At 44.3% G+C, this 17308-nt stretch overlaps 1 protein-coding gene across 4 annotated transcripts in view; it reads left to right on the forward strand.

Annotated features, from left to right (window-relative positions):
• Positions 1–17308, forward strand: part of LOC146860386 (transient receptor potential cation channel subfamily M member 7-like) — a 1286036-nt gene that overhangs the window by 406815 nt on the left and 861913 nt on the right. For 3 of the 4 annotated variants that reach the window (XM_085644245.1, XM_085644247.1, XM_085644246.1), the window contains 2 exons: positions 11044–11218; positions 11310–11433. The exons of the other annotated variant lie outside the window; for it this stretch is intronic. In XM_085644245.1, the coding sequence (XP_085500371.1) occupies positions 11044–11218; positions 11310–11433 (299 nt within the window). The remainder of the gene's footprint in view (positions 1–11043; positions 11219–11309; positions 11434–17308) is intronic. 4 annotated transcript variants of the gene reach the window in all.

Here is a 17308-nt window from a genome sequence, read left to right on the forward strand (position 1 = left end):
TTCTGGGACAGGGAGCAGTGTTAATAACTTACGCCCTTGCTGCTAAGCACCCGTATGGCACCTATACAGCCTCTAGCTGCCGAGCCCGGATAGTAGGGATCCGTGGCCGGAGGCTTGTATATGAAGAGATTCGAAGAGACCCCGGTGGGGCTGAAAGAGAGAGCACACGGGATTGGGCAGGTTCGCCTAACTCCGTTTCTGATTGGGTATAGAGATCGATGAACATCCAATGGGAATGCGAAAAAGGGGGAGAGTCGTTCACAGTACTGAGCGACACGCAAAATAGAAAAAGGAGCACAGAACTTTATTGAGAAGCTCCGTGAGGAACAATCTATGCACCCAGACAAAACCACACGGAGAGCGTGTGAAGGGGACTCAGTATTTTAGACAGGAGCACGCTATGTTAAGGCACAGATCAGTGATTCCACCATGTAGGTGACAGATTGAAATAAGTTCAGTAGGGAAAATGTATATATATATAAATATGGTCAATGCGTGCAAATACAGAGTATTGAGTTAATAAGCTCTGTTACAAACATTTAATCGGCAAAATTGCATGTTTGATAATGCCTGACGGAGTCTACCTAGTTGCCTGAGTAAACCAAGGACATAGTTAGATGGTGTGCCCCCAGTGGACCACAGGTAGATTATAAGATATTAGTCCAAGGTATATTATCATTCAAGCCATGAAGGTTGGTACCAAGACGGTAAACCCATCTCTGCTCCTTTTCAAAAAGGGTTTTGGGGATGTTTCTGCCTGTTGAGATCTCCTCAATGATGGTCCACTTTAAGTCATTTGTTGTATGATTGACAGATAGAAAATGTTCGCTCAGTTTTGTGGTAACACGTTTGCACCTGATGTTACTCCGGTGCTCGCATATCCGGAGTTTGACCTTCCTCGTAGTCATCCCTACGTATCGTAGTCCACAGGGACATGTAATTAAGTAAATTACATTAGGTGTATTGCAGTTGGTATGACCTCTTTGGGTCCAAAGTTTGTTGGGTTCAAGGTTTAAGGTTTTAGTGTGTGAGGTCAGATGGCATATGCTACAATCAGAGCAAGGAAAATGTCCAGTTACCTTGGGGAGGCCCCACGCTTCAGTTATAGTTCCTTGTGAAGTGTCATAATGAACTAAAGGGCGTGTGTGTACGAGACTATTGCGTAGGCTCTGAGCACGTTTACGGGCAATTTCTCCGCCTTCGACGGAACTGCACTGCCTTGAGTGATTTCAAAAAACAGTCTAATGATCTGACTACTAAACTGATAGCCAGAGGGTACCCCTCCCCTCTCCTCTCCAGAAGCTATAAGCGTGCGAGAAATCAACCCAGGGAAGTGCTCCTAACTGACTATGTGAAAGATACTGCTCCCATCCCATTAACATGTGTCACCACCTATAGCACCTTATCCAACCAATTGAAGAAAGCCATCACAAAACACTGGGGGATAATCAACAGCATCAATTGCAAGTGGGAAAAACCGCTCTTTTCATTTAAATGTGCTCAGAGCCTACGCAATAGTCTCGTACACACACGCCCTTTAGTTCATTCTGACACTTCACAAAGAACTATAACTGAAGCATGGGGCCTCCCCAAGGTAACTGGACATTTTCCTTGCTCTGATTGTAGCATATGCCATCTGACCTCACACACTAAAACCTTAAACCTTGAACCCAACAAACTTTGGACCCAAAGAGGTCATACCAACTGCAATACACCTAATGTAATTTACTTAATTACATGTCCCTGTGGACTACGATACGTAGGGATGACTACGAGGAAGGTCAAACTCCCGATATGCGAGCACCGGAGTAACATCAGGTGCAAACGTGTTACCACAAAACTGAGTGAACATTTTCTATCTGTCAATCATACAACAAATGACTTAAAGTGGACCATCATTGAGGAGATCTCAACAGGCAGAAACATCCCCAAAACCCTTTTTGAAAAGGAGCAGAGATGGGTTTACCGTCTTGGTACCAACCTTCATGGCTTGAATGATAATATACCTTGGACTAATATCTTATAATCTACCTGTGGTCCACTGGGGGCACACCATCTAACTATGTCCTTGATTTACTCAGGCAATTAGGTAGACTCCGTCAGGCATTATCAAACATGCAATTTTGCCGATTAAATGTTTGTAACAGAGCTTATTAACTCAATACTCTGTATTTGCACGCATTGACCATATTTATATATATATACATTTTCCCTACTGAACTTATTTCAATCTGTCACCTACATGGTGGAATCACTGATCTGTGCCTTAACATAGCGTGCTCCTGTCTAAAATACTGAGTCCCCTTCACACGCTCTCCGTGTGGTTTTGTCTGGGTGCATAGATTGTTCCTCACGGAGCTTCTCAATAAAGTTCTGTGCTCCTTCTTCTATTTTGCGTGTCGCTCAGTACTGTGAACGACTCTCCCCCTTTTTCGCATTCCCATTGGATGTTCATCGATCTCTATACCCAATCAGAAACGGAGTTAGGCGAACCTGCCCAATCCCGTGTGCTCTCTCTTTCAGCCCCACCGGGGTCTCTTCGAATCTCTTCATATACAAGCCTCCGGCCACGGATCCCTACTATCCGGACCCGGCAGCTAGAGGCTGTATAGGTGCCATACGGGTGCTGAGCAGCAAGGGCGTAAGTTATTAACACTGCTCCCTGTCCCAGAAGGTAAGCGGGATCACACTTCTCCGCTCGAGGTTGTGACTCGCCCCCCTTTTTTATCTCTCTCCTCTTTCATGCAGGGTGTGCCATATTGCTCCCACCCCCCTCCCGGGATCCTTGAGGCATCAAACGGATTGGCCTCTTTGTAAGATGTTTTTGAAATTCTTGTATGTTAAGCATCGGGGTCCGTTTTGCCATTCCCTAGCCCTCCCCTTTTGTTCGTATTTAGAGTGGCACGCTGTATAATTCCACGTGCGTTCCGATATACGACTCTAGTCACATCCTACAGGATATTCAGCAAAAGGTTTTATCCTACACCGATATCTGGATACACCTAGGTGCACATTTTTTCACCATTTTAGCACCTGAGGTAGACTTAGTGGCACTCCTTCGTTCTCTGAGCACTATTGTTCTCAATCCTTGAGTATTACATGACGAGTTTGTCACCAACACTTATGACTCCTTTTATGTTTTGTCTTTTGTTTGTGTGTCTTTCTCAATGTCAGAATAAACTTGTTTCTCTCCCCCATTATATATATCTTTTAGCGGATTTTTTCACTGTAAATAATTTTTCACACAGCAGTCCACGGTAGGGTGAACCTTAGCGCGTTCATACCACCGGGGCTCCGCACTTCCACTCTGGTCCTGATGAAAGCCTGATGAACACTCACTGAGGCAGAAACATGTTGACCGCCGTGGGGTGAAACAGGTCTTCTATTTTTTGACCCTCACTCCTTTTTATTCTTTTCCAATTAGCAAAATTATGACAGTTTTATTTTTGACTCAATTGGATATTTTAAATTCACTACCACCACACACGAACCCCGCTCCGCAGTAACCTGGCGTTGTAGCACACTGGGATGACATTCGGTCATCCCAGTGGAGCCCGATGATGAAGCATGTCACCAACCAGGTTGGCGAGTGAGGGCTTTTATACCAACTGGGTAATATTCTTTAAAGTCTGCATTTTTCTCAACAACATATCGGTTTGTTCGGAACTTGTGGATCAGTGCTCTTCTAATCAGTAGTGCCCTTTTTATTGACTTGGTCCAGACTTTATCACAAAGCAAGAGCACAGCAGCAGGTCAGCACAGCAAGGCAGAAGTCCAGCAGGGCAATAATCCAGCAGAGTGGCAGTCCTTTTAACAGCACAGCAGTCCTTCTTCCTGGCGGAGTATCCACAGGTCCCAAAGTGTACTGAAGTGGTGGTGTCTGAGGTCCACTATTTATACCCAGTTGTGCCTTTGAAGTGGGTGAAACGCTTCTAGAGTTTTCCCTTTGAACGGGTATGCAGCCCTTTGTGTGGAGGCAGTAGACAGTTTATTCAAGGGTAGGTGGGGCTGTACCCAGCTCCTCCCTCCCATCCTGCCAGTAATGAACCTTCCAGGCACACCTAAGCTCCCTATTGTGTGTGCTTGTCTAGGAGTAATACACAAAGCTCAGCTGTTAGCTACACTCAGTCATGTGACCTAGTTACAGGCTACAGGCACTACATAGCTAAGCCAAGAAAATGCCAACTTTCTAAAAGTGGCATTTTCAAAATTGTAATTTAAAATCAGACTTCACCATAACTTAGGATTTTTCATTACAAAAACACCAACAACTAGTTACCTGCTCCCATTTAGAAATAACAGTTTAATAATTGTAATAAGGTAACTACAATGTTAGCCTATGGGAGGGGCAGAAGTGAAAAATTAATTTGAGTTTTTCACTACCAGTTACAGGTAATCTAAAATTACATGTCCCACATTTTAAGCCCTCTGGGCTGTGCTGGTTCTACCCTAGGGGTGACTTATATGCATTCAAAAGGAAGGTTTGGGCAAAAGGTATATTTTGTTCGGTCAAAATGGCAGTTAAAAACGGCACACACAGGCTACACTGGCTGGCCTGAGAAACGTTTAACGGACTACGTAAGTTGGTGGCACAATCAGTACTTCAGGCCCACTAAAAGCATTTAATTTACAGGCCCTGGGCACATGCAGTTCCAGTCTAATAGGTACTTACAAGTAAATTAAATATGACAATTGGTGATGAGGCAATGTTATCATGTTTTAAGGAATGAGCACATTTAGCACTGGTTAGCTTAGAGTACTAAGGCTAGCAAAAACAAGATCAGCAAGAATGGAGGAGAAAGGCAAAAGGTTTGGGGAAAGACCACCCTAAGGCTTACAGGTCTAACACTGTACATCTGCATACTGATTTTAACCCCCATAACATGTCACAAGTCAGATTGATGCAGATTTAATTTCTGAATCAATTCAGTGAATATTATTTGAAATGTGTATGGACCCGAGAAGGCTGAATTTAATCTGGGGAAATTTGTGGGGGTCTGATTTTTAATGCTCCCATTAAAATTCAGATGCGGCAAAGTCTGTGTGACTCAGAATTATGATAGGTGCGGTAATAACCATTTCCGCAAATATTGGAAATCTGTGGGGCACTCGTACTCCGCATCTAGGTGGTGTATATATATTGCCTACTCAGCCAAGACAAATCAAGAAAATACTGAAGCTGCGGTAAAAGGAAGACATCAGAAGTCTAGTTAGAAAAGTGATAGACATATTTTACAAGATTGTTTCCTGGTGAATAGCTATACCTGTTGCAGCTGTGTCCATGTCAATGTTTCTACAATAAACAAAGATCTGTCTGTTGTTTCATCTGGGACCTTAATTTCTTCTGACTCCTGTCACTATTGGTCTCTCAGCATGTGTCTATACTTCTTTTTACTGTTTTTTGAGACTCATAGAACTGATTGAACACAATTCTATATCTGGAAAGGGGGTTGAGAATTATGCCTTAACTTTCTTCACTTTATTTTTCAGCAGAAATTTTCAAAACCAAATACCAGGACTTTATTTCCCATGAAACCTTGGGAAAAGTCAAACAATAAACTGTGCAATCAATAATCTGGGACTCATTTATAGTCCATTGTCCTTTTTCCTGCCTCCTCTTTCTTCGCTGCTTCAGCAGCCAAGATAAGTACACCCAGCCTCTGTGCCACGATAAGTGTGTTTTTCACTGCATGTTGTCGGCATTTTGTATTATTTCGGCTAATAACTTGTTTATCATCCCAGCATGGCCGCGCAATGTTTGTCGGTCCTCCACAGCCGCTTCTTGTTTTAAATTTGGCGCGGAGGTGCGAGGGACATGCGTGGTGTGGTCCTCCACCAACACAAGGGCACCATGTGTCTCGCGTATTTCTTCTCCCAAATGGTGCGTTCAAAACTTCATTACAGAGCTGAGCAAGAGCGGAGCCGGACGGGAGTCTTGTTACTTGAGGGTCCCACACACCTGAAGCGTGTCTATATCATAACAGACTGTAGCGTAATCGCACTAGATAAAGAGGGAAACTCGCACTTATTCCTTTGGACAGCAGCCGAGGCATCCCCTGTACCCTGCAGATTCTTGGGTGTGTGTGATGTCCCGGGGGCATAACACTGCGCCTCACAGGCCTTATAGAACACTTGGGAGACAGCCAACTTTGCATATTGCCCTCACGTATAGCCTATTCAACACAGAGCCCTATAATTGCATGGGGTGACCCCCAACAAGACAATCTTCTTACTACTCATTGGGCACCATGAGTGATATTGAGGAGTTGTATATGGAGGAGGATAGCATGACCTATCTTCCCAGAGATAATCACCATTGTGAGGTAATGAATGCCACTATTCTGAATGTGGTGATGGCAGCACCCCTAGAGCAGGAACTATTAAGTATGGTGGAATGCTACTTTAAAACCCTCCCTTTGAGGGAAGGCACTTTGGGGCCACACTCCCATTACCTCTGGGGCTGCCTAGATGTCCAGCACTGGATACGAAGTGCAAACTGGACGGAATTCCCAGCGTTGACTAGGAAGCATTCACACGTTGAAAATGGGCCTAATTGACCATTCCCAGTATCTGCCTATTGACCCCATACTGTTGCCCACGCCTGGTCCTTCTGCCCCCAACATACCGATCAATCAACCAATCAGTTTTATAAAGCGCTGCTCCTCACCCCTTAGGGTATCCGGGCACTGAGGTGTCGTTGGCCTCAGTCGAAGAGCTGGATCTTGATTCTCTTCCGGAATTCCGCCACGAAGGTTGATGTTCATAGGTGAAGGAACAGGTCTTTCCAGACCTTCGCAGCGAGATAGGAAAAGGCGTGACCTCCGCTGTGGCTGCTGCAGATGCGGGGACGTGTGTGCGAGGGCGAGAGAGGAGGAGCGCAGGTGTCTGACGGTTTGGTGGAAGTACCCTCGGAGGTTGATGTATGCTGGCCCCTGGTCGTGTAGGGCTCTGTAGGTGTGTGTCAGGAGCTTGAATTGGTATCACTTATGGATGGGTAGCCAGTGGAGGTTCTTGTGGTGAGGGGTGATGTGGTTGCGTTTGGGGAAGTTGAGTCTGGCTGCTGCATTGTGTATGGTCTGGAGTCTCTTGAGAAGTTGGGTGGTGATGCTGGAGTAGAAAGCATTTCCATAGTCGAGCCAACTGGTGATAAGGGCCTGGGTGACTGTTTTCCTGGTGGTAACAAGGAACGATCTGCAGATTGTTCAGAGCATGAGGAGGGTGTGGTAGCAGGAAAAGGCAGCTGAGCTGATTTGGCGCCTCATGGTAAGTTTGAAGTCCAGAATTATGCCGAGGTTGCCGGTGTGGTCTGTGGGTGTGGGTATATGCTTGGAGCGCCACAAGCTTTTGTCTCACAGGGAGGTGTTCTTCCCAAAGATCAGCACTTGAGTCTTGACCGTGTTGAGTTTCAGGCTGTTGGTCCTCATCCAGTCAGCGAAGCTGCTCATGACATTGCAGAAGTTTGTTTTGGTGGTGGAGGGGTCTTCGGTGAATGAGAAGATGAGTTGTGTGTCATCTGCGTAGGATAGGATGATTCTGTGTGTTCTGACGATGTCTGCGAGGAGTGTCATGTAGATGTTGAATCGGGTGGGGTTGAGAAGCGATCCTTGGGGGATGCCGCAGACGATGGTCTTGGGTTCTGAGGTGAAGGGCGGCAGCCAGATTCTTTGTTCGCCCCGTGAGGAAGGATGCGTTCAATTTGAGGGCGTTTCCCTGGATCCTAATGTGGTTGAATCTGTTGATGAGGGTGTGATGGGATACAGTGTTGAATGCTTTGGAGAGGTCGAGGAGGATTACGGAGGCTGTATCATCGCAATCGAGGAGAGATCTAATGTCGTCGGTGGCAGCGATTAGGGCCGTCTCGGTGCTGTGGTTTGCGCAGAAGCCAAATTGGAAGGCGTAGAGCAGGTTGTTTTTTTCTAGGTGTTTGGTGAGCTGGTGGGTGAAGGCCTGCTCCTCGGGAGCAGTTAAATTAGGGCGGTAATTCTGGAGTACACTGGGGTCTGTGGAGGGTTTCTTCAGTAGTGGTCTGATGCAGACCGTGCATGGTTTTTGTATAGAATTCTATGGCTCACCTTCCCAACAGGCTCTTCCAACTCCACTGATATTCTCCGCAGCAGATGCTGCACTGGTGGATGCAGAGGTGACAGACTTGATCACCAAAGGGATGATTGCGGAAACATCGCCTCACCCCTCCAGTTTCTTAACCAATCTATACCTGGTAGAAAAGAGGGACTGCGGCTAATGCCCGGTCATAAAATTAAAGGAGTTTAACAAATGGCTGGTGCTCCGACACATCAAAATTTAGGGCATCCACCTCCTCAGATATCTCCTTCAACTCAACGACTGGATTGTGTGTCTCGATCTCAAGGACGCATAACTCAGTCTCTATTTTTCCACCACATCGTCGTTTTCTTCAATTCAAATGGTGGGGGCAGACTTTCGAGTTCTCTACCCTCCCCTTCAGATTTTAGTCCACACCCAGGTGCTTCACTAAGGGTATGGTTGAGTATCTTAGAGTCCAGGGCATATGGTTTATTGTGTACCTGGACGACATCCTCCTCCTAGACCTGTGTCCACGGACTAACACAGTACACTTCCAGACGGCGGTTCCCCGTTTGGATTCCCTGGGTTTTATTCTCAACCCAATGAAGTCGGTCTTGGTTCCCATACAAACTGTGTTATTTCTGGGATTTGTGGTGGACTCGATTCAAACTACTGTCAGTCTTCCTTCTTGGAAGGTCCACAAGTTCAGGCACGAGCTACGACAGATGGTGTCCAAGCGGGTCCACCTCTCAGACAAAATGCCTGATATGCCAGGACAACTATCGTCCTCAATCCAGGCCATATATCCCGGGACTTCTTCACTATCGGGCACTTAAATGACTCAAAGCCTTCCACCTTCGGAGGGGAATGTATGTAATCTCAGGTAGTATCTCTGTCAGAGGAAATCAGGGAAGAACTTCAGTGGTGGTTAGCCCATATGTAGGCATGGAACAGTCGAGTGATATTAGGCTATAGTGGTACAGTCCGATGCGAGTTCTACGGGTTGGGGTGCTAGTTGTGGGGACTTCTCCACAGGAGGACAATGATCATCCCACAAAAAGTCCCTTCACATCAATTTGCCTAGAACTTCTGGCAGGCTTGTTCGCAGTCAGATGTTGGACCAAGGATCGGGCGCAATACTGCGTCCTACTGAAAATGGAGAATGTAGTGGCGGTGCGCTATGTCAACCATTTGAGGGGCATGAGATCAAAAGGTCTCTCAGATATGTCCAGGAACTTCTGGGACTGATGTCTCAAGCATTCCAAATTTCCTTAACGGCAGAACAACTCCCACGGAAATCCAACAAAGTAGCCGACTGGCACTTCTGTAATCTTCGGGACTTGAGCCTATGGAAACTGAACTCTGCAGTCTTCCAGGCTCTTCAAGCCAGATGGGGCCCGTTCTCAGCAGTCATCTTCACGTCTCGGACTGGATCACCAGTTACCCAAATACTTCAGCTGGAGACTGGACCCCAGGGCGACAACAACTGATGCTTTTCTCCAGGTTTAGCATAAGGAGACAGGGTTACGCATGTTTTCCCGTTTGCCATGATCATGCGTCTTTCTGCCCAGGTGCGGAGACAACAGGCAGACCTGGTGTTAGTGACCCCAAAATCGCAAGTCTGGTATCCGGTATTCTGCAACATTCTTGGGATTTTCCATTAGCTCTGAAGGCTTAGTTTACCTGTCAATAAACGCATTTAGATCAGCGATCTCAGCTGGTCATACCCATATTGGTGATAATCCCTTAGGGGAGCATCCCTTTGTTCACAAACTTCTACGGGGCATTAGGTTGTCCCTTCCTCCAGAGCCCAGATACTCTGCCCTTTCAGATGTAAATAAGGTTCTGAACTTATTCCTGTCCTGGTAATCCAACAAATAACTCTCAGAGAAAGAATTATCGGCCATGTTGGCCACCCTGCTATGCTTATTGTAATGTTGAAGAGTTTCGGATGTGAGAGCGCTGGATTTAGAGGGTAGAGTATTTACCCCAGAGGGGATTACTTTCCATAATCTCACGAAGGACGAAATGTAATTCACGTGTGCTGTTTTATCCCTCCTTTTCAGATTACCCCAAGTTGTGTGTGGGCCGATGTATCAAAGCATATGAATCTATAACAGTGGAACTCCGCCCACATGGGGAACGACAACTGTTAATTGCCCTCAAAAAGCCATATGAGGCTGTCTGAACTCCTACCTTTGCTAGAGGGGTTACATAGGCCATGCAGGAAGCTGGCATTTATCAAAAGATATTTGGTGCTCAATGAGTAAGAGGAGCTATGACATTGAAAGCTTTTTTTCTGGGGGCGCGGTTAGAGGATATCCTCAACGCCGCAGACGTCGGATACTACTTTTAAAAGATTTTGCTTTCAGTCAGTCTATAATATTGCCTCATTGGCGATTGATAAGCTTTAAACTAGCATAATACTTGCCTCCAGTACTGATCTAGAATGAAAAAGTTCCTAGCTAATGTAACAGAAAGTTTCAATTCTATTAAGGGCATGGAGGCGAGGATTAGCCCTCCTAAGAAGCTGGAGCATATTCCCGCCCAAGACGGAAGAACATTTCTTCATAAGAGTAGGTATAAATATATTTCTGTCATAATTGATGTATCACGATGATGCTATGGTTATGTTTACTGTTTAGCTTATGCATTCTGTGTTCTCTGAGTTCAGGACATCTATCTGTTTCTTTAGGAAATGACTTGTCTAAACAAGACTGATAACTTTGGTTACCTGCTTGTCTCGCAGGAAGAAAAAGGAGGCAGCAAAAGGGGCAATGGACTATAAATGGGCCCTGGTTATTGATTGGATAGTTAGTTTGACTTTTCCCAAGGTTTCATGGGAAATGGAGGCAAGGATTATGCCTGAACTTTCTTCACTTTATTTTTCAGCAGCAATTTTCAAAACCAAACAGGACTTTGTGTCCTTAATAGAATGGAAACTCTCCATTATGTTAGCTAGGACATTTTTCATTGTGTGCCCCATGATTGTTACTTTAGGGATTGGCCAAGGTGTTCCAGTGGTGGCACTCGTAGTTGAAGGTGGCCCTGGCGTTATCCTGACTGTGCTGGAGTACCTACAACAAAGCCCCCCTGTACCAGTTGTAGTGTGTGAGGGCACTGGCAGAGCCGCAGACCTGCTGGCATCTTTACACAAGCAGACCGGAGAAGCAGGGTAAGCAACAAGTGTTCTCCTACTTTGGGAATTGTTCAGTACCATTGTTTTCTAGCCTGATGAAGCTTTTTTCAAATATTTGTAATTGCAGAACTCTCCCCGAAGGAGCAGAATTGTCAGTCTTTTCAAGAATCAAAAATACTTTCAACTTTAGCCAGCGGGAGGCAGCTCATCTCTTTCACAACTTGATGGAATGCATGAAAAGCAAGGGACTGGTAAGTGCACATTCTGAGAAATGGAATGCATCACTGTGTGTTTGCTTGGCTGTGACCCACATGCAGAAAATGCAAACAACACTCGTACACAGTGGCCCTGGAACAGAGTGAGAGTGCTGCTATCAATGTTACAACACTGAACTTGTGGGGATTGTGAAAAATGCACGCGTCACACGAAGAACAACTTTAGCAAATGAGCCAAGCCAATTCGGGGTACAGGTTTAGTATGTAGCTAGTGGAGCATTTTTTAGCAGATTGTTTGGTGTACTACACTCATTTACAAACAGCACATTCTTCAGTGAAATGTCTGCTAAATTTGAAAAGGCGTATCGTTTTGCTGCTAAAACTATATTTATACAGGTTTCAGCAAATATTTTTCCTTTGTGCACCACCAAGTAGTGTAATTTTTTTGTTTTGATCCAACTAAAATCTTTGATTCCATCACACTTCAGGATTACAAAAAAGTACTTCATTTGTGCTTTATTGTCTGATGATATATTTTGAAATATTTGCACAGTTCCTATATAGATATTTAAAAACAGTTGTGTTAGAAAAAAATGACACCATGTAGCCTTTCATTTCTCACCAGCAACATTGTCAAATTGTGCATTTTACAAAATCCTCTCACCTTGAAGTTGAAGAAAGAAAAGTAAACACCCATTTCCATGTTAAAAGAAAACAAGCATTTGCAATGCAATCGGTCTCAAATTTGGGATCTTATATGTATTTAGCTATGCAGCAGATTAGCCTGGGTGCTGAAACATCTACTGTTCTTTAACATGGAGGGAAAGTAAACACCAAACTGCGTGACACACCAGGTATGGGAACACATGGAGAGAAATATTGCCTTTCAGCGGGAAATGGTATAATCCAAAGCTCTGTTTCTTTTGTGTAAACTTTTTATTTTTCACACCAACCAAAGGCCGGTACATACAATATATATTCATTGTGATTGATACCCCATCCCATGCAGACATGCCTGCAACATAATGCCGTTCACCCCATGACACAACAGGGGTCCATACGAAAAATAATACATTATACATTGACTGGAAATAAGGAAAGGTCAAGTCAATTATCAGGTGCAGACCAACAATGTACAGGGATCAGGGGACGGAGAGACCCAGACTATTTCCCCTACCGTCAACTGGGCCATCAGTGCCCGTCTGTCCCTCTGGAGCTCCACCGTTGGTGAGATGCAGATGTCCCCTCTGTATCTATTCCATTTCCCCCACTTTTTGGGGCAGCCTCTATTCTTGAATACTGATTTTTCAGCCACCATGGCAGTATCCATGTCTTTCGCCCAGTCAGCCAGGCGCGGAACCACGGCCACCCCCAAGTGCAGTGCAATGTTCCGGTTCGCTATAATAAACCTCATAGAGGCCTCCTAGAGGCCCATGCCGGTTCAGCCTACGTGAGATCGGACGCCCCCTATATGTTAAGTAGGCACAGTTGGGTTGACAGTGCAAGGGATTTACCTCCCGCTCTCCCAAGTTGGCGGGCAATTTTCACCCAGTAGTCGTGCATGTGTGGGCAGTCCCATAGAATATGATAAAAAGTACCCTCCTGGTTGCAATGTCGGACACAAAGTGGATCGGGGTGCCTACTCATTCGAACCAGGAGTTTGGCATCGAAATATGCCCGACGAAGGATGTTGAGTTGGATCAGGCGTAAGGGCACAGGGATAGCTATTTCTCGGGGTGAGGCCAGAGCATCCCGCCACATGTCATCCTCTATCTCACCCAGAACTTTCTCCCATCCCTCCCTAAGTTTCAACATCGGGTCAGGCGATTGTTGACCAACTTCTTGTAGGTGAGTGAGATGGCCTTACGGTCCATAGGATCCAGCAACAGGCGGTTCTCCAGGGGGGATGAATCGGGGAGAGGACCATCTTGAGGCAGGGCTGAGAACACCTCGTGAGTGATCTGCAAGTATCTGAACGTCTCCGACGGAGCCAGTTGATATTTAACTTGGAGCTCCGGGAATGATGCCAACCTCCCCTGAACCCAGATATCTCTGACCGTGGAAATTCGGATCAGGTCCCATTTGTCAAACCCCAGACAGGTGCTGAGATGGCCTAAAATATCAGGCTCCCACAGGGGAGTAGCCTTCGTCAAGCGCCTGCGCCATCCCAATTTTCTAGTAACTGCATGCCAAATCTCAACCATGCGTGCCGTGGGGCCTGTCAATTTGAGTTTACGGGGATTGGTGTATAGTGCTCTGTTATAACAAAAAGCTCTGTTTTCAATATAAAATCAGGGCCTTCGGTGGTCATATCACTGAAAATACAAGATTTTGAAAAAATATTGTCTGGGTTGCTCGTGGAAGCCAAATTCTATGGACTGGAATCTAGAGAATGCTAAAGTGATTCTGGTTTTTTACTGACCTCTGCTGGTCGTTTTCTATCAAGACAGTTAAACAGAGGCAGTCAAACAGAAAAAAAGTCCTTAAGCGGAATCAGACAAGTCCTAGGGCTGATCTCCAAAGCCCACAAAACACATACACACGTAAGTATATACTAAAGTATATACAATAGGTCACGAATGCTCGACCTAAAAACAGCTATATGTCAGAAGACACCCTGGCATTTCATATCTCTCTTTGAACGCAGAGCAAATGTGACAAGCATGGCCCCATGCGGCTGATAAAAGCAGTATAACCGAAAGTGAACAAGAATATTTTGGAGAGACTTAAAGTGCATTTTGGAGACGGTTGCAAGGCCTGATCATCATTAACGCCAACCAGTAAATGAGTCGTAAATAAAAGTTTGTGCGCTAAGCTTAAAATTGGGTCATACTTTTTTTCACACTTTTGTACTGCACTATTAACTGGAAGTTAGAAACAAATGGACTTTCTGTGCTTGAAACACGGCACAGCAAGCATTCTGTTACATTTCAGCCATATTGCAGTAGCACTGACAGGGAACGGATGAAATGTTCCGGAAGGAAGCAATTAGCCAGTAGGCTGCTGCTTCAGGTATGGCACTCAGATGCCCTAGAGAGCTCATCGGACGTGTGTGCTGGACACAAAGGGTGTTTCTCATGGAGCAGATTACTGCAATGCCATGCCTGTGAATGTGCCAGCAGTTACAATGCTATGAAAGAGTTGTACCCGTGCCAGCTGAGCCAAGTGGTCAGGCATCTAACAGATCATAAGTATTTCTTTTGTCTCACTACCAGCCTGAAATTGTGTCTAAAGAAGATAACCAGATCTCCAGCAGGTCAGTCATCACTTAGGGGTTGATTATGAGGGGCGGCGGACTGCCAGCGACAGGCCGTTGGTGGCAGTCCCTCTGTTCGACTGCCGGAATACAGTGCCGGCAGTTGGACCCGCAGCGTTCGGGGGAAAGAATGCCACCTCCGCCAGAATCAGTGTTCCTGACGGGGTGGCAGTCTGATTCGTAGTCCTAAATGGTGGCGGTGCCAAGGCAGGCACCATCGTCGTCCGGATTATGATATCCCTTTCTGACAGCCTTGTCATGGTGGGAAGACCGCTATGAAAAGGCTGTCTAAAAAGGATTTTAGGGTGCCGAACAGGACCCACATCCGTCGTGGGCCTCTGTAAAGGGGCCCTGTGGGCACATATAGTGCCCCCACGCACCTCCATGCACCACATGGTGCATGGCACACGGTCCATGAACATGCCAGAAGTGCTCCTTTTCATAACGGCTTGTGCTGTGGCCCCTTTCCTGGGCCGCAGCAAATGCCACCATGAAAAGGAGCACTTTGCGACCACCAGCTATGGGGTCGCATCGTAATGTCAGACCACCGCCTGCTTGTCGGGAGGTCTCCTATCCTAAATCAGAATGGACTAAAGATATGCAATTTGAGGGCCTTCTCCTTTTGTTCACTTTTGAAATGATTACATAGCAAGGTTGAAATGCTTTTGTATGCTCTTTATTTAGGACTGAAATAAAAAGTCCAAATATGTTTATAAAAAGGTATCTATCACCTTAAAATAAAATATGATAGTGTGAACTAGCGTGGGAATTTCTAAAGAGTAACCATAGTAGAACGTTTCTACAAACCATGTTTTTTGTTAGGCAGCAATGTTTCTTTTCTCATATTTTTTAAGTTGCATCTTTACAAATACTTTAATCATAATGTTTAAGCAACTCTTCACCATTATAATTTTCGTGTAACATCCTATCTTAAACACATGTGGATTACTGTGCACACCTGCTACATTAAATAATACCTATATGCTGTAAATTGTTTCAAATACTACTCAGACATACACACAGAGTTTGAAATGTATGAAGAGAGAGTATTTAATTGCTTATTTTGGTGGGACCAATGCACAATCATTTAATTACAAAGCCATTGGTGATATTATGGCTGCTCTTTAAAGCCTGCCCTGCACTAGATGGCTCTAAAAGAACCCCGAGCAAGAGGAGCACTGAGTAAGCCTTCAGTGGTTGGATTTGTGTTCTTTGTTTTTACTCAACTGATTTCTGCTGCTGTTTCTGATCCAACACATCCTTTTAACTGTCTAATGTTAAAAGTGGTGTTTCCATATAATGAGTAAAAAACATGGCACTGGTTGGTGTGGTGTATATACTGTAATATAACAAGGGTACCCCTAATTAAGTTTCCTATCACAGGGTTTGAAGCAAATATTTATGAAACAATATATAGGAAACTTATACGAATAAGGTGAGGTGGTATACAAACAAAGTGTACTGAACAAATATATACAAATACATAAAATTATTTTTTTACAAATGTGCATAGAATTTTATCTCATTGACCAATTAAGACTCAAGGGAAAATAAATCGTTTCTATCCATTTATTAGTTATTTTTTACTTTTTGCATTTATTTGTTATTTTTTACTTTTTGCATTTATTTATGGATACATACATAATAAATCATTTCATTTTCCTCAATATCTTTTTTACAATGTCTTCTTTTTTTTTTTTTTACAAGCAATTCCTGTTCTGGATACTGCGTTAATGCCTATTTGGTCAAATGATTTTATTTTAATTTATATCAAAGCACCAAAAAAGAGATTGTTATTGAACATGGCTCTATTCAATCTACGCGTGTTTCGGCGTTCAGCCTTCCTCAGGCAGCCATGGTTTCTTAGCTCCTATAACATAAAAGAGAGCAAAAAACAACACACTGTAATTGTTTGTATATACCACATTACGCTAATCAAGTGCATGATATATCAAAAAAAGAGACTATACAAATCTACTACTTATATACATTATTTACACATTATAATACACATTAAAACAATCTATCTCCAGTTTTGGTATCAAATTCATGTAGTTCTTAAGGTCTTAGTGTGTTACGTTCAAAGTATATTGTGAAGGCTTAGGCACCATACATTCTGTATAAAACCTCTAAGGTTCTAAGGTATGTTTGTCAAAACGGAAGGGGCCTTATATAATTGCAGTCCACCAAAATCACCATTATATACATGTGGACTAAACAACTGAATCTGTGGCATTTGATTATCTAGGGAACCGTAAAGTTGTTTGTTGCCTGTGAGGAAACTGTAAAGTAACAAAATCTCAGTTCACTAGCCCTCTAAATAATGGTTGCTCCTAATGTGGTGAAGTGAACCGACAATTCAAAGTGTAAAGAATCATAATGGCAATGCTGTCTGGTTACAAAATCTCAGTTCACTGACCCTCTAAGTCATGGTTACTCCTACTGTGATAAAGTGAACCGACAAGTCAAAGTGCAAAAAATCATAATGGCAATGCTGTCTGGTCACATATTGAATGTCCATGTATGGACTGGTTACTACATTTTGAATGTCCATGTATGGACTGGTTACTACATTTTGCAGATGAAATTCATGGGACTGCCAACCTTCTTATTGCCGATCTTATATCAAAGGGGAGGACTCTTGCCGTTTGACTC

The sequence above is a fragment of the Triturus cristatus genome, chromosome 3_1 (assembly GCF_964204655.1).
Source record: "Triturus cristatus chromosome 3_1, aTriCri1.1, whole genome shotgun sequence".
In the NCBI taxonomy this organism is placed as follows: Eukaryota; Metazoa; Chordata; class Amphibia; order Caudata; family Salamandridae; genus Triturus; species Triturus cristatus.